Here is a 23,383-nt window from a genome sequence, read left to right as displayed (position 1 = left end):
AGTGCCTGGCAAAAGATGAATGTTTAAAAAATCATGAATGGATGAATGAATGAATGTTTACAACTTTAAAATTAGTGTTTGGTGAGAATTACATTATGGCATTTATTTGCACTGTTTCATCTAGAGTATGGGTATGTAGGTACAAATATTTCATCTGCTGTGTACGATTCCTTATGCTAAGGCTTCTGAATAGGCAATGATGAATAAAGTACAATCCCTGGTTTACTTTCAAGGCCTTTACAGTCTAATAAAGGTGAATTTCAATAAATGTTAGGCTGACAAGTATAACTTAGAGTGACTCTAAATACTGTAATCATGTTGAAAGCATAGTTCTATGGGAGTCCAAGAAAAGAGCATTCATATCTAGTTGCTAGATTAGGAAAACCTTCATGAAAGGAGAGGTGAAGTTTGGCCTGGGTTTTGGACAGTGAGTACTACTTAGTGGAACTTAACGAAAAGGCATTCTGGGTGAAAGAACCACCTAAACAGAGGTACAGAGGAAGGAAAGTCCAAGATGCTTTTCTAAAGGAAAATATTGACCAACAAGAAACCAGAGTCAATAATACCCCAATGATAGTAAATATTGATGTTCATTAAAACCAGTTGGCATGTCTGCTATGCATAAACAATTTTGCTAATATTCGGAATGTCTGGACTAAAATTTTGACTCAAAATTATTTGCTGTATTTATTGTATTTAAAATCTGTTTCCAGAAGGAAACTTCTAAATGGATCTGGCCTAACTTACTAGATACCAAGCAGGTACTCACTCCACATTTTGTCAACACTCTTTATTTACGGTTTCTCTGGTATTTGGTCAATTTTATTACTTGTCCAATGCCTCATCCTAGGAAGTGGATCTGTCCTGTTTGTGTTCTTAAGTGTGACTAACCAGCATAACCCTTGACCTTTAAGCTGATAAGTATAGGAACTCACCAGTATTTCAACCATAAAACAAGTATTGTCTGCATCAGATATCCTCAATAAGGCAAGAAAAGGGAAGTGACATGTGCTGTAAGGTATCATTATGAATTAATGAGAATCGTCCACATTTTAGCCTTTATAGAAGTAATTCTTCTCAAGGCCTTTGGGAAATTGAATATACAAACACATTTGAAATTGGGTTTCAGTTTTGATAGAGCACAAATTATCATAACTAGGGTCCTTTGGTGGCTTAGAACTATTCACATATAGATAAAGACAGTGCATTTCCGTAAATTCTAAAGAAAGCATGTGGATGGAGTCTGAGTCACATTCTTCCGATTGCTGGGCTTACAGGCCATTAAGAATGGGAAGAACTGAAAAACTTCAGGCATTTGTTCTTCATATGACAGTTACTCAAATAGTAGACCATCTCATAAACTGCGTTTTTTAATGTGAACATTTCTAAAGTTAACACGAGCAGTGGAATGTCAAAAGTGGAAATTAAATCATTAATTCTAACATATTCCTTTCCTAATTAAGAGTAATTATACCAGGGACTAGGTCTTATTCACCCTTTGACCTCAACCTTGCCCAGTGCCCAGGATTTAATGTTCATTGAGCGAATGAAAAATTTTTTTTTCTCAAATCTTTTGCTTAGGCAGGTCCACAAATGGCAAGGGGCATAGCCTGGATATTGCTGAAAATGAGCAATTGATATGCAAAAGTTTGGTGAAATTCAGCTGAGGCGACCCAAGGCTTAAAGAATAATACTCAAAAAGTTAAGGAGGATGGAGACTTATCAAAGCCTTCCCTCGGATTGATCGTTAATCGTGGAATGTTTATCTTTAATTCTGAAATCCTTTAAATGCTAAAATAGTCCTAATACCTCCTGATAACAAATTTTGAAATGCTTCAAATAAATGTGAAACTCGAATTGTTATGTCTTTAATACAGAAATATTGGGGCTAATGGATTTATAAGACATTCCTGTAGACTTACAATTAAGAGTTTTTACTAACAGGCAGCCTTTAGGAAGCAACTACCAACATATGTTTATAAGGGATGCATAAGCTGGGAAATTGTGGTCAAATGTCAAACAGTAAAACAGCAGAGTTCAAGCTAGTTCACATCAATATTTATGTTAATTTTGTAAACATTTATTTGGGTGATTTTTTTTCCTGATTGACTAGGCTTTAGAGAAGCACCTTTGTGGAAGAAAGATATCAAGGATCAATTTTAAAAATCATCTGGTCACATAGAACTACTTGATAATATTGTTCACACAGTCTGCTAAGCAAATGCACTGCTTAATTTTTTAAAAACCTATTACACAATTGAAACATTTTTAATGCCAACTAAATAGTTATTTGGGGTCAGGAGTATTTATTGTTAATAGTATTTTATTTTTAATCCATTAAATACACTATGCAGACTCATGAAATGGGTTCTCTTCAGGCTTCTGGTAATTAATTATGATATATTTTACCCAGGTTGTACTGCCGTGCTGGTAAGTCAGCCATACCAGGGGGGAAAAAAACGACTCTTAAGCTGATTTGGACCTTGTGGCAATTTAATTGCAAGCATAAGTATAACAGGCTAACCCCAAATGAATGTGGACACTGATTAACTGGGAACTTGTTGACAGTGTAATGAGATTAAGAGCCCTTTTCTTAATACCACAAAGGCTTTGAGGAACATTTGTCCCACAGAAGTCTTTTGGTCCTAAAGGTGTAGGGCTGTTTTTGGCCACTGATGTACAGCAGAAGTGTGGAGGATTTTGTTTAACTTTTCAATAGCATTCATTGTCTTTATTTCTGAGTATAAAAAGTCACTATTTTATTTCATTTCATTGTGTTTTTGGCTTGGCCTGGTTTTAATCCATTTCAATACCAATAGTATTTTTCTTAGTTGCCAAGATTTGTCTCATTCGGATCTTTCCCCCATAGGAACTAGATGCTGTTTTACTTCAAACTGACTTATTTACACGTTGGCTCTCACAATATATCTTAGGAGTCTCCAGAATCCCTTCTCTTTACATAAGATGCTCACAGATTTCTTAGATAGTCAGAGGGATATTATGTCTTCAGACTAGCTCAGTAAGTGATAAACAAGAATAGTTTCCTATCACGGCCTTCCTGCCCCTAACCTTCCACTTCACCTACACTCTCCACGCTGCCAGACATACAAGGCCCAGTTATATGTCTGGTTACCTATAAAGGAGAAAAACAGTTACTGTTGAAATTTGACCACACACAAAAAGAAGTGTAAAACCTTCATGAGTTCATCCTCTTAAAAACAATTAAGTCAAGCCCTGCCTCCCGGTTTCCCTGTAGCATCTCCCTTTGCTTACTGGGCCGTCATTTAGGATTGGGGTTCTCAACATGCTTTGGAAATAGACTCATTTTGGGGCTTCTGGGTGGCTCAGTCAGGTAAGCATCTAACTCTTGATTTTGGCTCAGGTCATAGTCTCAGGGTTTTGGGTTCAATCCCCTTGTTGGGCTCTGTGCTCAATGGAGAGTCTGCTTGAGATTCTTTCCCTCTGCTCCTCCAGCCCTGCTCCCCACTCATTCATTCATTCTCTTTCTCTCTCTCTCTCTTTCTCTCTCAAATAAATAAATAAATAAATAAATCTTAAAAAATTATTTTTTTTGGTCTGCAAGTTAACCAAAGATTCAAGGATAAGAGTAAACCAGTACAGAGTGAAGACTAAACCCTTTAATCTATCCATTAATTTTGCAGAGGAGATGCTCTGGAGCCTGCCTGACTGGGTTTGAATCCAAGCATTGCCTCTACCAACCATGCTAGGTTAAGGGAATTATCCCATCTCGTTATGCCTCTTTTTTTTTTTTTTTTAAGATTTTATTTATTTATCCATGAGAGACACAGAGAGAGGGAGAGAGGCAAAAACACATGCAGAGGAAGAAGCAGGCTCCTCGCAAGGATCCTGGACCCTGGGATCACACCCTGAGCCGAGGCAGACTCTCAATCACTGAGCCACCCAGGGAAAGAGTTATACATATAGAGATGCCTTGGTGGCTTAGTCATTTGAGCATCTTACTCTTGGTTTTGGCTCAGGTCATGGTCTCAGTGTTGAGGGATCATGCCCCACCCACATCAGGAGATTCCCTCTCTCCCTCTCCTGTGTCTCCACCCACTCATGTGTGCATGCTCTCTCTATCTCAAATAAATAAATACATCTTTAAAAAAAAGAGTAATACATGTAAAATGTTAAAATTCATACATGTAAAGAGCTAGAACAACACTTAACACAAAGTAGGATCTAAGTAAATTGTGATGGTCTATTTTTCTATCTCATTTTCTCCCCCTCTTTCTTTCTCTCTGCTCTCCTATCTTCCTCTCTTTCCACTTGTGCTTTCTCTTGCTTCTAGAAAGAATGTAAAGTGCAACAGGATTAAAGAAAATTAGGACAAAGAGAAAATAATCACAAAGTGAAGTTGGTCAGAAATGCACTCTGTAATGCCTTATTGTTAATGAGAAGTGGGTTATTATAAATTTGCCTCTGAACTTTCTGTTGGCCAAAGATGAAAGTCTGACCAATTATAAGAGTCAAAGTAACCAAAAGATAAAACTTACCAGTTGGTTTGGGAAAGCACGGCTCTTCTTAACCCTGAGTTCTATATGCCATTCTTTTCATGGGCTCTCACAACAGGAATGCCATGGGATATGATGGACAGTGTCTTCAACATTTTCCTTCCCATTATTTCTCAAATTCAAACAAATACAGGACTAAGGCAGTGCTCCCAGATTGATGTGATCACAAGCTCTTTCTTTACAGAGCATCTTGCTAAACTGGCATTCCACCAGATGCAGTATTTCTGCAAGTGGGAATTGCCTATGAATATTAACATGGTAAACTGGAAAATTCAAGAAAAGAGGAAATCTGGCATTCTGGTTGAAAGGGCTTCATAGTGTTTATATATGTTTGCCTCCTCACAGTCCATGGATCTGCCTTTGAGGCTTTCAGATAATTTGACATTCCTATATACACAGAAATTACTGATTATGTTGCTTCTAGATTTCAGTCTGGTTCTACATATCACCTCTTTCTTATGGAGCTGTTTGGGTATATTACTGTATATCAGGCTATTTCTAGAGAACAAAGGAATGAATTTTAGGAAAAAAATACTATGTGAAAGTTAAAAGCCAAAGAGCTATAAAACATCACATTTCTGATGCTTCCTGTTTAATTTATGAAACGACCTTGTCTAAGTAAATGAGATAGTCTTCTCACTTAGGATAAGGTTAAAATGTGTCAAAATGGACATTGTTTCCAAGTACATAGAAGTTCATAGAAGTTTGTTGATTTTGAATTAATTTGCTAGTTAAATATATAACAGTGTCCATCTATTCATTTAGAAATTATACCTCTCTTGTGATGAGTCTCTTCTGAAAATTTGTGTGAGGAAAAAAATCCCCAAGTCAATTGGGGATTGAAATTCCTTTTAGAATATCCTATAACATTTCCCCCCATTGGAGCTAGGTTATTTTTGGTCTTGGTTGTGTTCCTGACCCCCAGAGACTTGCTCAGCTGCCTTTCCAACCTGATCTTTCACCACACTCAAACTCCACCTTCCTCATGTTTTTATTTTACCCCTTCCAGTTCACCTCATACCCAGGAGTGTGACAAGTGCAGGCCTGGCTCTTGGGGGTGACAGACGGAACAGTCCATGCAGTGTCTCCTTCTCCTCCTTTCACCCTGACATATTTACCCAGAGAAGGCTGGGTCATCATGTACACTAGGAATAGCGTTGGAAGGGAAAAGAAAATACAGGAGTGTAAACAAGTAATCTAGGAGGTAGAGGAAGAAAGGAAAATTGGTTTCTTCCACTTTTCCAGGCAGGAGACAAAGGACAGGATCATAGCTTTCCCCCCCGCCCCGATCCAAGAAGTAGGATCATCTACTTCTTAGCCACTAGCCAAGTATGCTGCTTTTTTAATTTATTTATTTTAGGCAGAGAGAGAGCGAGGGGAAGAGCAGAGGGAGGGGGAGAGAGAAAATCTCCAGTAGACTCTGTGCTGAGTATGGAACCTGATGTGGGGCTCAATCTCATAACCCTGAGATCATGACCTGAGCCAAAATCAAGAATTGGATGTTAACCGACTGAGCCACCCAGGTGCCCCAAGCATGCTGTCTTTAATTGCATGGACCTGCCTACCTCCAGAGACAGTTCTATATATACTAGATACTCACATCTCCATCTATCCACATCAGGAGTCTGTAACTCAAATATCTGGGGCCACTAAGGAAATACATGTGTGCAAGACAGATAGGGTAAAGACAGTAGAGCCAAGACTTACTCCTTACCTAGTCATGTGCAGCCTGCATTTGCAGTCCCACATAATTCTTACCTCATCAATAATGCTTACTTAGAAGGATCTGACAGGTTAAGGAAATGAGTAATGTAGACCAGGCATAGGACAAAGGGGCATGGTGGAGACGAGCATGTATCATGTCCCTAGATGGGGTAGCTGTGATGAGAGTGAATCTGAGGTTATGAAATGGTCCAGCTTCTCAAGCAAAGCTAGAAATTCAGATATTCTCATTGAAATTGCCGATTTTTAGAACACTGTGTGAGCCAAACAAAACTCATCTGCAGGTTACATGTACTCTTTGGGTCATTGTGTGCTGCTCTGATCTAAATCTTACCTACGAGCTTGAGTCTCCCCTTCTTCACCAAGTCCTGCTGCCCACACCCCCGCATAGAGCCTCAGTAATCAGAAAGCTTGGCTGGGGCTGGAAAATCTGCTTCTAGTGTCTCTCATGGCCGCTATCTGGAGACCTCAGGGTTTCACTCCACCTTGGAGCCTCTCCATGAGTGAGTATACTGACTCCTGCCAAATCAAGTGATCCAAGAGAGTATTGCAGTATCCTGCAGTAATCTGCAGTATTCTATTGATCACATAGACCAACCCTGATACAATGTGGGAGGGGGACTGTACAGGGAATACATACCAGGCAGTGGGAGTCTCTGGGGGGCATGTTGAAGGCTGGCTTCCACAGCACTCTGTCGTAAACCACTTCTGTAATACAGTCACCTCATACCTCCTTCCTTTGAACATTTTTACTTTAACCTCTTTTAGGATTTCTTAAAGAAGCATCCTTCTGGCAGAATTAGACAATACTCCAGCATCATTTACAATACGGTCACCTGTCTGTTTAACCAACTGTTTACTTTTTAAAGCACAGTACACCCGGTCCTCTGGATGTGATCAGTAAAGCACCATGGGTATAAATAGAATACTTGTGGGGTTCTTGAGGAAGCAGTGAAAGTGATTTACCCCGGGGAAAAATGATACACAAAGGCTACGGGCCACTTGGACCATAGTTTTTAAGTTTGTAGGTATTAGTTCTTTTCTATATTTAGGTGATTGAAATAACCACTTAAACCACATGTAGACATGCTGGCAAGCATATTGAATCAGTGGTATAATTATTTATTTCACGAAGGGGAAATAGGCCTTTTATATAATGACCTTACAATAAGTGTCATTTTTATATGTGGAAAAATAAGCGCCTGTCATTTTCTTGTTATTCTGAGGTCAGAGCCTACCACAGAGATTTTAATATTTGAAAACTATTCTATTCACTAGGATCTCAGCATTAAAATAATGATTTTCTTAAGATGCAGCATTCTGATGCACTATATCTGACCTTTCTTGGTCAGAAAAATAAAATCTTTAACACCTCTGGTTTCTTATTCTACTCTTTGCACATTGCTTGGAAACTGATGTTAAGTGACCAGGATGCATTTTCACTCCTTTTGCATTTTAATTAGCGTTTGTCGGTTGGTGTAGCTATCAGGAGATTAGCAGCTTTTGCAGTCACTATGCCTTTGGTTAAATATTTGTACTTTAGAAACCATTTTAACTAGGTTAACTAGTAAAATTGGGCTTGGAAGAAAAATCTATAGAAAAAATTCTCATCGGAATTTTTTTTTGGTGAGATATATGGTTATGATAAAGATTTAGTGGATCCTAATTTATTTATATATCAGTAAATTTTAAGAAGTTCCTCTTTTACTATGCTGCTTAATGCTCCTGAAAAACTTGGTATATGCTTTGGGGAGGGATTAAGTGATGAGGTATATTTTTGCTCTATGAAAGAGAATTCATTAAAATAAAAACTTATGCTAAGTAAAGGAAGCAAGTAAAATTGAACAAGCATTTTAAATGGTTAAATTACTTAAGATGGCCTCAGCTTTAGAAGAAGATTACTAGAAATATACAAAAATGTCTTTTGGGATGTGTAAGAATAGCTATGAAATAATTACAGGTATAGTAATGTTGAAAAAAAAACAAAATAATTTGAATGTAAACTCTGTGAGGATGGGGTCATATCTTATTAATTTTTAAAATGCCCTTCCTGAATCTGGGATGCCTGGATGGCTCAAGTTGGAAGAGCATGTGACTCTTGATCTCAGGGCTGTGAGTTCAAGCGCCACATTGGGTGTAGAGCTTACTTAAGTAAATAAACTTCAAAATAAATAGATAAATAAAATCCCTTTCCTGAATCTAATACTTGGAGTATAGTAGGCCAATAATAAATCTTAAAAAGATAGATGATAATATGGTAGACTTTACTAAGTAGTTACATGACTCTGCATAGAAGCCATGTTTCTCATTTTAAGAATGAGATGTCCTGAGTCGCCTGGGTGGCTCAGCGGTTGAGCATCTGCCTTCGGCCCAGGGCATGATCCCAGGGTCCGGGATCGAACCCCACATTGGGCTCCCTGCATGGAGCCTGCTTCTCCCTCTACCTGTGTCTCCGCCTCTCTCTGTGTCTCTCATGAATAAATAAAATCTTCCAAAAAAAGAGTATCAGACGTCCTAATTCTTCAAGTCTTTTGAATATTCTGTCATCATACAATTATCTTAAGCATTTATTTAATACTCAGCTCTCCCTGCCACATTGTCACCCCTCCATGAAAAAAAAGTGAAATTGTGTTGGTGAGTCAAACGAGTTTTATTTGGCAGATTCATTGGTGCTCCACTGAACGATGGTCCCGGGTCCACACAGAGGGGGCTTGCTGGTGAAGGTCCTGGCAGTCCTTTGGCAGGTCACTCTGTCCTGCAAGGGACTGTGAATCTCACTTGTGAAAAGATGGAGAAAGTTAGCCATATTATCATGAAATAATGAGTTTATTCCTAGGCATTTTAGAAGACCATACCCCCGCTTTTACGTAAAATATTTGGAAACACACAGGAAAGAAGGACAAACCTGATCCCTTCACAGATACTGAACTTATAAAAATTTGTTGCCTTGAGAGGTGCTAGACCAAATAAATGCTTATTATGTACATGAAGCATCAGTTTATTCTATTTCTTTTTTTTTTAAGATTTTATTTATTCATGAGAAACACAGAGAGAAAGAGAGAGAGGCAGAGACACAGGCAGAGGGAGAAGCAGGCTCCATGCACGGAGCCGGATGTGGGAATCGATCCCGGGACTCCAGGATCACACCCTGGGCTGGAGGCAGCACTAAACCGCTGAGCCACCCGGGCTGCCCAAGTTTATTCTATTTCATTTTATTTGTATGTATATGTCATTCATTCATTCATTCATTCATTCATTCATTCATTCATTTAACTTGAGTGTAGTTGCCACACCATGTTACATTAGTTTCAGGCATACAACATATAGCATCACATTTAACTGGTCTTGTTCTGGTTAAAATCCTCAGAAAATGCATAGTTTTCTAGTCATTTTGTTTTCACGTTTTTTCAAGACTGTCCCATAGGTCTGCTCTGTGGCTAAGCCTCTGGAAAACACAGGCAGCCCCAGCAGGGTCCCTAAGAGCATCAAAAGGTCCAGTGATTACAGTTGATGCTCTAGGTAAAAGCCCCAAATCAATAATCTCCTGAGCCTCGTTTTCTCGTTTGCCTTTCAGGGGCATCTCCCATGCCAAAAACACCAAACAAACTGTGGCATAAACCCAAAGAATCCTCGCTTTGGAAGGGATCTTTGAAGTCATCCGGTCCAATTTTTATCTCCTACCCAAATTTCTTAGATAACTGACTCTGATATTACAATTTAACTAATAAAATAATTCTAACCAAAAGGAAACATTGTTTGTATTGACATTTCTTTTACTTGGCTTCGATAGCTCATTGCCATCTAGCACTTTAGACAAAATGCCTATTCAAGAATTTTTTTTATCTCTAAACTATAGGATGCATCTAGACTATCTAGACTGTCCAGCAAACAAATGAAATGAAAATGTCAGTTGTCATCAGATTGATTTTTACTACTTTCTCCATATGGCTGACTCTAACCTCCTCCTAGATTGCTTTATGCTAACCGTAAAGAAACCTAGGACTGCTTTTAATCCCAGCCATTTGTAATGAAAGCTGTCCCCGCATGGTGACACTGACAAAAACTAATCTTCAATAAGAAACAGTAATGGAGTAATGTTACTTGCTTTGGCTGAAGCCCAGTGGTTCTAGGAATGAATTACAAATAAGATCTCTTGTCAGACATAAGTAAAACAGAATAAAAAGTGTGTCTGTGAGCTTTATTTGCTACACTCTATTGCCATTCCTCTTCATTGTTTTCATTATCGTGCTATTGAGCAAATAACTTGTGAAAGGATTAGAAGTTCTGATTGGTTGCCCATGCTTCCAGTATGTAAATTCCCTAAAAGCTCCCTGGTAATTCAGCAAGCTATTTTGGTCATTTGTATAAATTCTACATGTGTATGAGCTTTCTCAATGCATGTTATAAAGGTGAGTATGAGATTCTTTAAATAGCTTTTTGAGTTACTCAGAGGCAATCAAGATGAGGTCATGGAAAAATAATTAAATTTTAATGTCAACACCCTAAATTGATATCTTTCGAATTTGTAAAAAACAAATCTAGAAAACAAAACAAAAAAAAAAGCTTATTTTAAAATATGACAAACTGGTCATTTTTGGTAAAGCTTATTTATAGAGAAAGATAATTATTAAAGGTTCTTTTTTGGGGGGTACAAACCTATGGATTCACAAATTCCTTTAAAAAAAGGCAATTTTGTCATGAGCTTGAAAAACAGGTATCAGGATTTTCATGTGACTATAAATGAGTGTATTCTCATATTCTGTTATTGAGAGCCAATCTAGTTAGGTAGGAATTTATCTCTAGAAAGGTCTAGAAAGGCACATTTGGTTTTAGTTAGGATAATAGAAAACAAGGTGACAGAGTTTTCAGTTTTAAACTGTGATCTTCATTAAATGAATTTGATAATTTCTTTCTACCTTCCACTACTTACACTAAAATGGCAAACACCTTCTTAAGTCTTTTCTAAGTAATAAAATGTGGATTACGTATGTGTGATTTTCCAGTACCTAGAACACATAAATAATAATATTGTAATTAAGCACTTTCCTATATTGGCAATAGTATAAATAAAACGGGAAAGCTAGACTTAGGCTTGCATGCCTGGATACTTAAAACAAGTGATAATTTTTCTTTGATATTTATTCAATTGGGTACATGAATATTACCATTTCTATTAAGGCACATATTCGATATGTATATTCAGTCATTTCAGAAGACTCCCCACCATGCGGCAATGGAGAAAATGTTTTAATAATGGGATATACAGTAATCTTGTGGTGGTCAGGGGGGAAAACAGTTGCGTTTTTTTTTTAAGTTACATTTGTGGGGTTTTTTTACAAATGTTAAAATTTCTTTTTGCATTTGTCTTTTCACTCTTTGGTTCCTGGACTTTGTATACTATTGGGAAAATATACAAAGGCTGCTTTATCCACCACCACTACTCCCCCACTGCCTTCTTCTGTTGGCATGCCTATCACTACAAAATTCTTTCTACAAAGATGTCCAAAAGCACCTAGGTACCCCTTACGCCATATTTCTCGTGCCTTCTACCTCCTTCCATATTTATAGAGCTCATTCTCTCTCTCGCTTTATTTCTCTTCTCCTTCTGCCTTCTCTTTTGGCCTCCCCTCTTTTGCAGACTCTTTGCTGTCTAACTTGAAATTGATTAGAATGCATTAATTTTTAAATAAGTGTCACATATCCTTAACTGAGCACTAAAAGGTTGCGAAGGCTTTCTGGTGTAGAGTCTGATCCAAAACTAAGTGAGAAGAATTTTAAAACCAAGGGCTGCCCTTCATTAGCCCTCCTGCTACCTCCTGACAGGCTCTGCGCACTTCGGCCGCCATGCCAGGCCAGGGCAGGCCCCGCCGCCGTGCGCCATTTACCCTCTGTCAGCAGCTTCAGTCGGGCCCGGGCGCTACCGGACACGCGAGTCTGTCATGCGTCAGCCTCAATTAAACTCATAGTGCTTGCTGGGGAAATGCAATAGCCTCCTGTTAACCAGCTCTTTTTGTTGTTCCATTTTTTCCTCCCATTTTTTTTTTTTTTTCCATTCAACTCTCTCTCGAAGTCCATGTTTCATTTGGTGAAAATACGTTCCTGGTTTTTTAGCTTTATACAAAGAGAAATGGTTTTTAGGGGAAATAACCCCTCTATGTAGGCTCCCCAAAGCGGATTTAACTCATGGAAATATGCTCAGCTAACACTGGAGTTTGTTATTTAAGGGAGGGAATTATAGGCAACCCTCCCTGACATTTTGTACCTGTGCCAGGCCTGGTCTCGAGTCTTAGGAAGCAAGGTTTCTTCAGGCCTTTTAAGAGTGCTAGGGCACTGGCGTCCAGCTTTATCAAAATGATGAAATATTTCTCTTCTCTCTCCACAACCTGTTTTGCTTACTCATGCGCTTGTCATCTAAGGGGGTGGCAGTTTGCTTTTTTTAAGAGTAGAATGAAACCTTACTACACTTGAAGGGGGAAAAAAAAAGTGCAGACAGCAATAGTTTATATTTGGTTCACTATTTTGTGGTTTACCGTAAGTTGATGGGAAAAAACAAAAAGACCACCCATGGCTTCAATATTCTGAGTGGATGGTTGACCAAGTTAGTCTCATGAGAAATTATCTTTTGGAGGGCATCCTCAAAAAATAGGAGTCTTTGAGAGAAATTTTCTTCTCTTTCCTCTGGATAACTATAGAGAATCCAAAGAGCTCTTATGTGCTTTAAAAGACTAGGAGACAGGGGCACCTGGATGGCTCAGTGATTGAGCATTTGTCTTCGGCTCAGGTTGTGATCCTGGGATTCTGGGATCAAGTCCCACATCTGGCTCTCTGCAGGAAGTCTGCTTCTCTGCCTGTGTCACTGCCTTTCTCTTTGTGTCACTCGTGAATAAATAAATCATCTTTTAAGAAAAAAGACTAGGAGACTTTGAGATAGTTGGGCATCTTGAAGATTTATGGAAATTTTATAGGCTTGGTCAGTGTGTAAAGTCAAATCAATTGAAGAGACTGTTGTCAGATGTTGGTCACAAGGCATGGTATAAAAGGATCACACAGTGTAAATCTCATGAGGTCTGTGGCATCGGAAGGGGTTCACAGTGAGTGGAAAGTAAGGTCAGTGTCACGGATGAGAATACAGACAAAAAAGTATGGGGGTATTTTTATTTCATAAGTACACAACCAGCACAGATAAGTAACTTTTAAATAGAATCATATTGATGGATCAATTCAAGAAAACGGTTGGAGTAGGTAGATAATGGGATTCACATTTCCAGAATATATGGCAAATGGATCATTGTTGAAATTATTAACTGAAAAACTTAAAAATCCATAATTATTGAAAGTTCATATTGGCAATAGGCTAAGGATTTCCAATAAGACAGTGTGGCAGTCCATGATATTGACTTTCTGGAGGAAATATTTATGCATTAAATGTGAAGTTATTGAACATCTTGAGTGAGACATTGTTTGCAAGAATCAACTGCCACAGTAGTTTAGCAAGGAAAAGTTTTTTTTCTGAGATACTCTAGATTGAGAGATTTCCATTTGGAGAAGAGATGGCAGCAAAAAGGCAATATAAATTAGTATTTAGAAATATTTCTTTTGCACCTAAGGTCCTGGTGGATATTGTCAATGGAGTCTTTAATTTTTCCTAGAGATCACACTCCTTCTTGTTTGGATGGGCCACACGTCAATGACTTTTTAGGTTGTTTGTGTGTTTAACAAATATTTTCAAACCTCTGTTATATAGCAGTCACTTGTTAAGTACAGATGAATCAGTGTTGAACAAAAGAGGTGTTTCTACCCGCATGGACTTAACAGTTGCTACAATATGTAAATTTTAAACTGTATTAAGTGGCTTGATAGGAATCCAGAGGGCTATTAAAGCATAGAAAATGAGATTTCTGATCCTAGTCTCGGGGGGTCAGTGAACTTTTCCTAAATAAGCAACATTTGACGTGTGATCGGGAAGATGAGTAGGAGTGAGTAGGCCAAGTGAGTGGAAAAGGGTTGGAGATGGGAATAGGCCACCAGGCAGAAGAAAGAGCCAAATGCAAAGACTCTGCAGCAGGAAGGAGTACAGCACACCAAGGAACTGAAAGACAGTGCGATGGAATGAGCCTAGAGACAGAGATTAGAGCTAGATCCCATGTAGTCTCGTCATGGTTCATCTCTAGGTTTTATCCTTTATCTTAAAAGCAGACATTTTCCATCTGTAAAATGGAAGGATTAACCATCAAAGTTCTCAACCTAGAAAACTATTGGAAATGATTGGTGTTTCTAATCATTTCAATTACCTGTCTTTGCAGGTAGAGGCCAGGGATGTTAACTGCCATAAAGTATTTGGGACAGTCACAACAGAGGGAGGATCATCCTGAGCAAAATACCAACAGTGCCTACCTTAGGGAAAGCTGTGTTAAATAATCACTTTGATGCCTTGCCACTCTATAACAGCCTACTGTTTTGTAAATTAAAAGTAAAATGCATACCATTAGAAAACAATGAAACTAATGGTAGTGATCTTATTGAATGCTCAAACCTCAGAACTTTTGAACTAAACAAACAAAAAGCTACATTAGTTGAGACAGATGAGGTATCTGAATCTATGACATAATTGGATATGAGATGAATTAAAACATATGATTTTGATGCATTGAAGTATTTTCAATGAACTAGTAAGCTAAAACCGGAACAAAGAGCAGTGAGCAAAAGTGAAGCAGAAAATCTAAGATGCCTAGGGACTAAATGCAAACACCAGGACTGCACTTGGGAACCCAGGATGGCAGAGTGCACACACACATGCAAATACACACACACACACACACACACACACAGAGTGGGATAGCTAACCTTGGAACTCTATGTAACCAGGACAATTGAAAGGGTTAGAATAGTCCTGGGTAAATCACACCTGCTGGCTTCCAGCAAAAGTAAATAATTTTTTTTTTCTAGAACATCCTTAAATTAGGCTGTCTGGATTCCTACAGGTTAAATTTAACAAAATATGAGCTTATAATAAAAAATTTACCAAACACACAAAGAAAAAAGCATTCCTGTAAGTGGGAGTCAGCAAACAATGCATTTTGACCTCCCCCCATGGTTCTCAAATATTGGAGTTATCAACATAGAATATAAATAGGAATGTATATATAATATTTACAGAAAAATAAAAATGGAATTTTTAAATGATCAAGGAATATGAAACAATATGATCATAAAGAACTGGCTAGAACTTTTTGAAATTAAAATTTGGGTGAATGAGTGTTAAAACAGATTAAACAAAGCTGAAGAGACAACTAGTGAAGTGGAAAATATATTCAAAGAAATTATGCAGGACTGAGCACAGAGAGAAAATGATATGGAGAACATGAGGGAACTTTTGAGTCCTGTAAGATCTAATGAAAAGACCTAGAAAACATCAGAGTTCCAGAAAGAGAAGTTAGAGGAGCAATATTTGAATATAACAGCTAAGAATTTTCACATCTGGCAAAAGACTTAAATCCACAAATACACAATATATACCAACCAAAATAAATACAAAAAACTTCACATCTAGACACGTTGTAGCAAAATGGCAGAACACTAGAACCAGCAAGAAGTAAAAGGAGCCAGAGGTAAAGACACATCACCTGTAAACAAAAGACAAGTTAGATTGAAAGTAGGCATCTCAAGAATCAAAGTGGTAAAACGGTATACTACTGTCTTCCAAGTTGTAAGAGAAAAATAACTACCAGCTTAGAATTGTCATCCCAGCAAAGTATCTTTCCATATTAAGAAAAGAACAACATTTTAAGTAAACAGAGACTGAGAGAGAAAATCCATCTGTGGATTTTCACTAAAGGAACTTCTTAAAAGAAATACTCAGAAGGAAGGAAAATGACTCCAGAAGGAAGATCTAAGATACAAGAAGGAAAGTGAACCAAGAAATTAAACCTAAATGCAAATTTAGGTTTACAATACTCTAAAAAAGTATTGTAAAATTATATATTTATGACTTAGATTTGGGAAATAACATGATTTTCCAGTTGAGCCTTAAAATATTGATAGCTAAAATATGCAAAACATGGGTGGGGTGCTGGGGTCAAGGGCATACAGAGTCTACCACGCATTTCTGAGTCTACCTTGATTGAATATTATTAGGACATCCAACATAAATAGTGGGAAGGTGAGAAAGCACAATGGCCGATGTGGGTAGTCCAGCTTGGCTGGCTGAGAGGAGGTGAGGTTGGAGGGATAGGTTAGTGAACTACACTGAAGTGATGGAAGTGAACTTTCTTAGCACAACCCACTATTGACACTGAGCCAAATACTAATCAGCTGTCAGATCACAAGTAAATGTCTAGGAGAATCTCTAAGGAAAGGTAAATAGATCCTCTGGAATAATGCCGGACACATTAGTAAACAGAGTATTTGTTGTTCTTTGTTTTTTAAAAAACTAATATATACCATGCAGTGGGTTCAGAAAATTGTCATAAGGATTATATCACATGAAACTAAACTAGTTTTGTTGTTCGTTTTTTCCACCTGGTTCCCACAATTGAAGGGATAAGTGTATGCATGGTCTGAGCCAATCCATTGCATCTGGAATGAAATTGTTCTTTTGGGAGAAGCAGTAGAAGGGGGTTTAGTGGAAAGAAATACGTGAAAATAGGGCAGATATGCTAATGAGGATAGTTCCTCTGACCCAAGCACCTGTGCAAGCACAAGCGCTTGGGGATGGGGGAGCTTCCCAGGGCTGGAGCCAATGTGGGTCCTGTGCTCAAGGATCTTACGGTCTCATCTCAGGAACTGGCCTGACATCCTCATAGCTCTTCTTTGAACCACTCCCTGTCTCCACCTTGCAGGCACCCAAGCTACAGAGCTGGCCTGGTGCTGTTTTAATATTGCTTCTACAGAATATACAGACTATGTTTGTTTCTTATTTCCAAACCATACCTAATTTTGACAGAGCATTCCTCTTTAATGTTTTGCCCAGATGCACATAATCATCATTCTGCTCATGACTAGACACAGCTGGGGGAAGAATGTCTGCTAGATGAGACTTTAATTAACTTCCTTCCTTGTTAGTAAGGCTTGGGATAAAAAGTGCAGGGGTCTTTCATACCTTATTCCTGACAATAAAAGTGGTTTGTTTGCCAACTCATGAGTGGAGGGATCATCAGGTGGGGAGGATGGAAGTTAGAAGTGGAGGGGAAGGAGACACCAGCTGGGGAAGGGCATCACTGAAAGGACATCCTGCATCAGAAATGTGGACATCCAAGCGGCTGGGGGGCAGGGGATGAGGTGGAGAGCCTCAACCCCCTGGACTGTATTTTCATTTTAAAACTGTTCAACAACAATCTGGAAGTATTCCCAGGACTTTTAAAACTCTCCACAAAAATAATTCTGGCAATAGTGTGGAAACCTCTCTGATAGGTAAGAGCACACTGTTTTTAGGCCTGGTAAGTGACCATATGTAACATTAACAGTGCGTGTTGTTCCTTTCACCTAATTCTTATTGGACTTTAATAGAATTTGTATTTCATTATTGGGATAATATAATCTCTTACTCTTTGTGCTCTTACTATTACTGATTAGAACATTGAAGCCATTTGATCCAATAAGCATTTTTTTTTCATTTATGTGTAATACATCGTACCAGGCATTGAGATAGGAGGAAGATGCAGCCAGGCTCTGCGGAAGGCTGGCTTGCCAGGCTGATAGCTACAACGGAGGCGCAGACCACTTATCATTGGTTTATAGGGGAGGAAGAAATGGATTCCACTGGTGAAAAATCAGAAGACTTCTGGTTGGGGTCAATTTTAAACCTTGCTTTCAAGGAAAAGTTGGACTTGGACAGACAGACTGGAGAGAGTGAGGGGATGCTTTGTGAATGGAATTTTGAGCCATGGAGAGAAACAGGAGAAATAAGAGATACTTAGGGAAAGTTGGTGTCCTGGAGCACGAGTACCTTAGAAGTGAAGTTAGGGGTACAGATGGACAGTACTGCATGTAATGGGCCAGGGCCAATGTCAGAAGCCTTTGATTGTAGGCCAGGGCTTAATTCCATATAGGGCATTGTGGGTTTTACCTATACTACGAATAGAGAGTTTCAGAAACCCAGTTGGTTGCTATTTGCTGACCACAGCTGAAATTTATTGGAAAATTATCTATTCTGTCTCATTCTCTTGTTTTGGTAATTTCAAATAAGTGTTCTGATATTCACTTATAAACTTCAAGTAGATATATATTTGAAGACTTAGGGCACTGTTTCCCAAGTGTTTCCCCCTGTGGAAGTAGGTGTTCTGCCAAAGGAAGGCTTCATAGTCAAGTGTCTGTATGCAATGCTATATGCTGCACCCCTCTCTTAAAGAGTCAGGTTAGACATTAGCATATTAATGGTCTGAGAAGCGAACATCTCACAAAACAAGATTGGAGAAATATTGGAGTAAGGCACACTTTCTAAGTGTGTTTATATCTATAGTCTCCACAACATCCTTATGAAATAGACATTGCTGTGCCCATTTTTCAGATGAAAAGGGAAAGTTGAATACTTTAAATTCACAGACCAAGAGCCAAAAAGTGAATCCTAGTTCCCCTAACCTGCAAACCATTCCACCACATTCTGCTACTGCCTAGATTCATGCGTATCTTCCACAATATATCTTAACCTAACTGGTTCTGGACCATGCCTTTTCGGGGTCTTTTAAAATAAATGCTCTCCCTTGGCTGTTCCAGAGATGGCCTGTAGCCCTAAATCCTTAATCAACCACAGTGCAACAGCTTTCCTGACACACGCTCTTCCACGTGGAACTGACCACTACAGAATCCCTGGATACATTATACTTTTTGTGCACACTTGCCTCCATTTTCTGGCTCTGTGTTCCTTAAATATGGTGTACATTTAGTAGGTGGAGCATCTAGCATAGCTCTTGACTTCATAGTATCAGTGCTTGTTTGCTGAATGAGCACTTGAAGAAGAGCATTTCTCCGATGCGAGAGTCAAGACAAAGAGAACCGGCTGTTCAGTTAGCTCTGGTTCTCATTGTGCTACAGGGTCAGCATTCCAAGAAACACAAAAGGTGATATTTTCTGTGTGTAGGTAGTCAATCATCTAATACAGAAACATACAGTTGTCATCAGAATATGAGCACAGAATTGTACCAATACCATGTTGTAAGCTAATTGATAAACCTGAAAGTCAACCCAGAAGCCAGGACCTGTGCTGACCAAAGGGGCCTCAGAATATACAGTTGGTCCCTGACTTAAGATGATTTGACTTACAGTTTTTTTACTTCATGATGGTGGGAAAGCAATTATCGTTCAGTAGAAACTGTACTTGGAATTTTGAACTTGAGTCTTTTCCCTGGCCAGCCATATGCTGTTCAATCCTTTCTCATGATGCTGGACAGTTATGGCCACAGCTCCCCATTAGCCACAGCCAATAAGCCTACAACCATTATGTTTTTCACCTTCAGTTTAGTATTCAATAAACCATATGTGATGTTCAACACTTTATTATAAAATAGGCTTTGTGTTAGATGCTTTTGCCCAACTGTAGGCTAATGTAAGTGTTCTAAGCATGTTTAAGGTAGACTAGGGTAAGCTAACAAGTTTGGTACAGCAGGTGTATTAAATGGATTTTTCAACTTACAATATTTTCAACTTACAATGAGTTTATTAAAACAACCCCATCATAAGTCGAGGAACATCATAAAGTTTAACATTAATGAGCATGAAGCACACTCAGATACAGCAAGGTCTGTCCTGTTTTCGAGCTTCCTCTGTCTTTTACTTACTTCTACAGTTTTAGCTTTGGTGGATCTTAATACAGACTAAGAGTGCTATTTTTACATATGAAATCTTATATTTACAGAACAAAAAGTACCTTTAAAAAAAAAAGGTGTAACGAAGTTTGGATGAGTCAGGGCTACGGGCAGTCACAAACATTTCTTTATAATAGACTAAAGAAAATCAGGAAGTAAGTGCAGGTTGGCAGCATTTAAAAAAAATAAGATTTGAAAGATAAAATTTTAAGTCTTATAATTTGGATTTTTACCCAGAGTGCATCTGATTGCATAGTCTTTGCTTTCTTAGGCATTTGGTAAAGCAAATCCATTTCAAACATTTTTTAACTTTTGCTAAGATAGCTCTAGTATCTAATGCAAGTTGAAAATTTGAAAATTATGAGTTTAAAAATCTGAAATACAACTTAGGGGATAGATTAATAGAAAGTTTAAGCTGTAAATATGAATAGGTTCTAGCTTAAGTTTTCAAAATTCCAATTCTGGGTATTCAAGTGCATTAACACAAGCTGGGTTTGTTATTTCTGGAGTTAATAAGCAATTTCACAATGTACCATAGATCACTTTTAAAGACATGATAAATTGTCCCTAATGGTATTGTGTGTATAAACTAGAGCTGTTTCTGCCTTGTATATAACTCTCAGGATTGGGTGGTACACCTGAAAAGGCTTGGATTTTAATGGGGCCTTTTTAGCACTTTTGCACCTCGTATGTTCAGGATTATGTTTGATTGATGACCTTAAATGTGCTGGCATGAGAGATATGTAGATCTTAATGCTCTTAAACCATTTGTTTTCCAATCTCTGTAAAAGGCCCCTCTGTTTTGGGGTAACACTTTATCCTTCTTAAGTAAACAGAAATAGGTTTCTGGGATTTTGCTTTTTAGCATTGTAAATCCAGCAGGAAAGAGACAGGCTAGAGGCTTTTAAGAGAAAGCTAAAAACACCATGTTCCCATTTTATTAGAGCAGTCCAAAAAAGCCAAAGTGTGTGTGTATGTGTGTGTATGTAGATATATTTTTCTTTCTTCTAAACAGTATTAAAATAGCTCTTTAAAAAAGAAAAAACAAAATAGAACTCTCTGAATCTTTTCTTTCCTTTGGACCACTTGATGCCTCAGCATTATCTTCAGCCTCCTGGCCAAGAACTCTCTTTGGATCCCATCATCTTAAACAGCTATGGGGTGGGCTCCTGTGTAGCCAAGGGGATGTTCTCTCCGACAGGTCTTAGAGCAAGAGACTGGGGCTATAAATTGAATTCTGCTTCCCAAAAGACACTGGGACTTAGTACCCAAGCCCGGAGGTGCCTTATAATCCATTCCTGCAGGGTTCCTCTGACTCAGACAAAATCTTCAATGCTTCAGGAGAGACTCCAAAATACTACTAGCAAGGGCTCTCAGTTGCTGATGAACAATCTAGGCACTGTTCGGGGAAAGAGGGGAAAACTGACCCTGCTGAAAGAACAGATTGTTTTCAGATTGTAAGAACCGATGATAAACAAGTTGCTTAGGGAGGAGAGAACGGCCCTGGTCAGACGCAGCCTCTGCTGCCAAGGTGGCAGCTACTGCAGCAACACATCTGTGTACACCGGCCCTCCGCCCAGCTCCTTGTTGTCCGTCATCTTTCGAGAAAAGAGACCAGCATGGTACTGACAAACACATTTTCACTTCCATCTAAGACATGAACTTAGGGGCTCACAAGTCGAAAGACTAGTGCATTTGCCCATATTTATAATATGTTGCTAATTAGCAGTCAGCGTCCTTGTGATCTTGTTCTCTGCCGTCCTCTTGAGGCATCCCCTTTCTTTCATTTCGTTCCTCTCTAGCAGCAGCAGCGCTAAATGGAATATGGATTATTCTGGCAGCAGAGCCGTTTGAGCCCCCTGACCAGTCTAGAATGAAATGTGAAGGGGAAAACGTATGAACTGAGCACTTGTGTCTCCTTGTTCTCAAGATGTTATTTTGATACCTTCGTGGATGCTGATGTATTTGCTGGTGATTCATTTTACCTCAAGATCTCTAGGATTCCTGGGAACTGGGTGTGTTTGTCCATTTGTTTAATATACCTTGTCATTTTTATGTTTTTTTTTTATGAAACATTCCTACTGGGATAGATCCTTGTAAAGGAAGTATAAGTATGATAAGTATGATAGCACTTATCATACTTATACATTCTCATCTTCTTCAAAGATGAGAAGTCCAGACACCATCTTAGGGTACTTAAAATGGACTCAGAACTTCATGGCCTCAGAACACCAGTTTTCTCCTGCTGTCATTATATTTTAGGTCTCTAAGTCAACAGTTTCTGATACCTTTTTCACCAAGTCATCCCAAAGTTATTTTTCACTTAAGCTCTTGAAATTGTTTGCTGTAATGGGTATTTTATCATAGAATAAAGGCTAAACGCGTATTGGAGTTGCAGTTAGGTATATTGAAAACTCTTTTTTGTTGTTGTTGTTTTGTTTTGTATTGAAAACTCTTATGTATATACCTATATTTGTGTTTTGTGTTATGCTGTGTGCATGAGTTTAAAAGACTGGGAATGCATCTGCAGTCCTTATGTATGGAGGCACCTTTCACCGAAGTATCCTGTGTAACACAAAGGAAAAGCTGGTCTGTGTTTACATTGGGAAAATAGATTGATAGAGCCACAAGAGATCTTGTAGCCATCTGGTTCAACTCTAGCAGTTTTTAATAAGAAACCTGAGTCCCTAGTGAAGGTACATATGTGGTGGTCAAAAAGAGCTAGAACTAACTGGTAGTCTACTACTGTTACTGTGCGGTGGGGATATGCTCTGGCCTTTGTTTTCGGATACCTTGTATTTGCCATCCCGATATATAGATAAAAGCATAATGTAATCATTTTATTAGCTCTAAGATTACTTAAAAAGTCACAAAAATGGGGGCGCCTGATTGGCTCAGTCGGTTGGGTGTCTTCCTTTGGCTTGGGTTGGATCTCGGGGTCCTGGGATCAAGTTCTGCATCCCTCCTCTGCAGGGAGCCTACTTCTCCCTCTGCCTCTCTCTTTCTGTCTCTCATGAATAGATGAATAAAATCTTAAAAAAAAAAAATTCACACAAGTGGAACCACAAAACCAGCATTGTAACATTTTACTTCCAAGGTATTTTATTCTATTCAAATTGTTATAGTGTTTAACCACTTACCAATTAGTTGCAAATGCAACCAGCTGAAATACTCATCCACTAACAACCAATTAATTAAACTTATCTAATGTTAATTAACCACAATTGCCTGGCAGATAATCGGTCCTCATTAAATATATGTTGATTCCATCTTCCCTGTCTCAACTCTATCTTGAGCCAGTTTCTCAAATGGTGAACTTTGAGTTAG

The 23,383-nt window shown here is 38.5% G+C and overlaps 1 protein-coding gene across 10 annotated transcripts in view; it reads left to right on the top strand.

Annotated features, from left to right (window-relative positions):
- Positions 1 to 23,383, top strand: part of VTI1A (vesicle transport through interaction with t-SNAREs 1A) — a 349,002-nt gene that overhangs the window by 142,854 nt on the left and 182,765 nt on the right. For 2 of the 10 annotated variants that reach the window (XM_041745799.1, XM_041745801.1), the window contains one exon: positions 9,832 to 9,973. The exons of the other annotated variants lie outside the window; for them this stretch is intronic. In XM_041745799.1, coding sequence (XP_041601733.1) covers positions 9,832 to 9,959 — 128 coding nt within the window. In that variant the 3' untranslated portion in view covers positions 9,960 to 9,973. Of the gene's footprint in view, positions 1 to 9,831; positions 9,974 to 23,383 lie in introns of those variants that run through there. 10 annotated transcript variants of the gene reach the window in all.

This window comes from Vulpes lagopus, chromosome 2, assembly GCF_018345385.1.
Source record: "Vulpes lagopus strain Blue_001 chromosome 2, ASM1834538v1, whole genome shotgun sequence".
NCBI classification, from domain to species: domain Eukaryota; kingdom Metazoa; phylum Chordata; class Mammalia; order Carnivora; family Canidae; genus Vulpes; species Vulpes lagopus.
The sequence above is the reverse complement of the archived record's forward strand: the minus strand, read 5'-3'. Positions and strand labels throughout refer to the sequence as shown.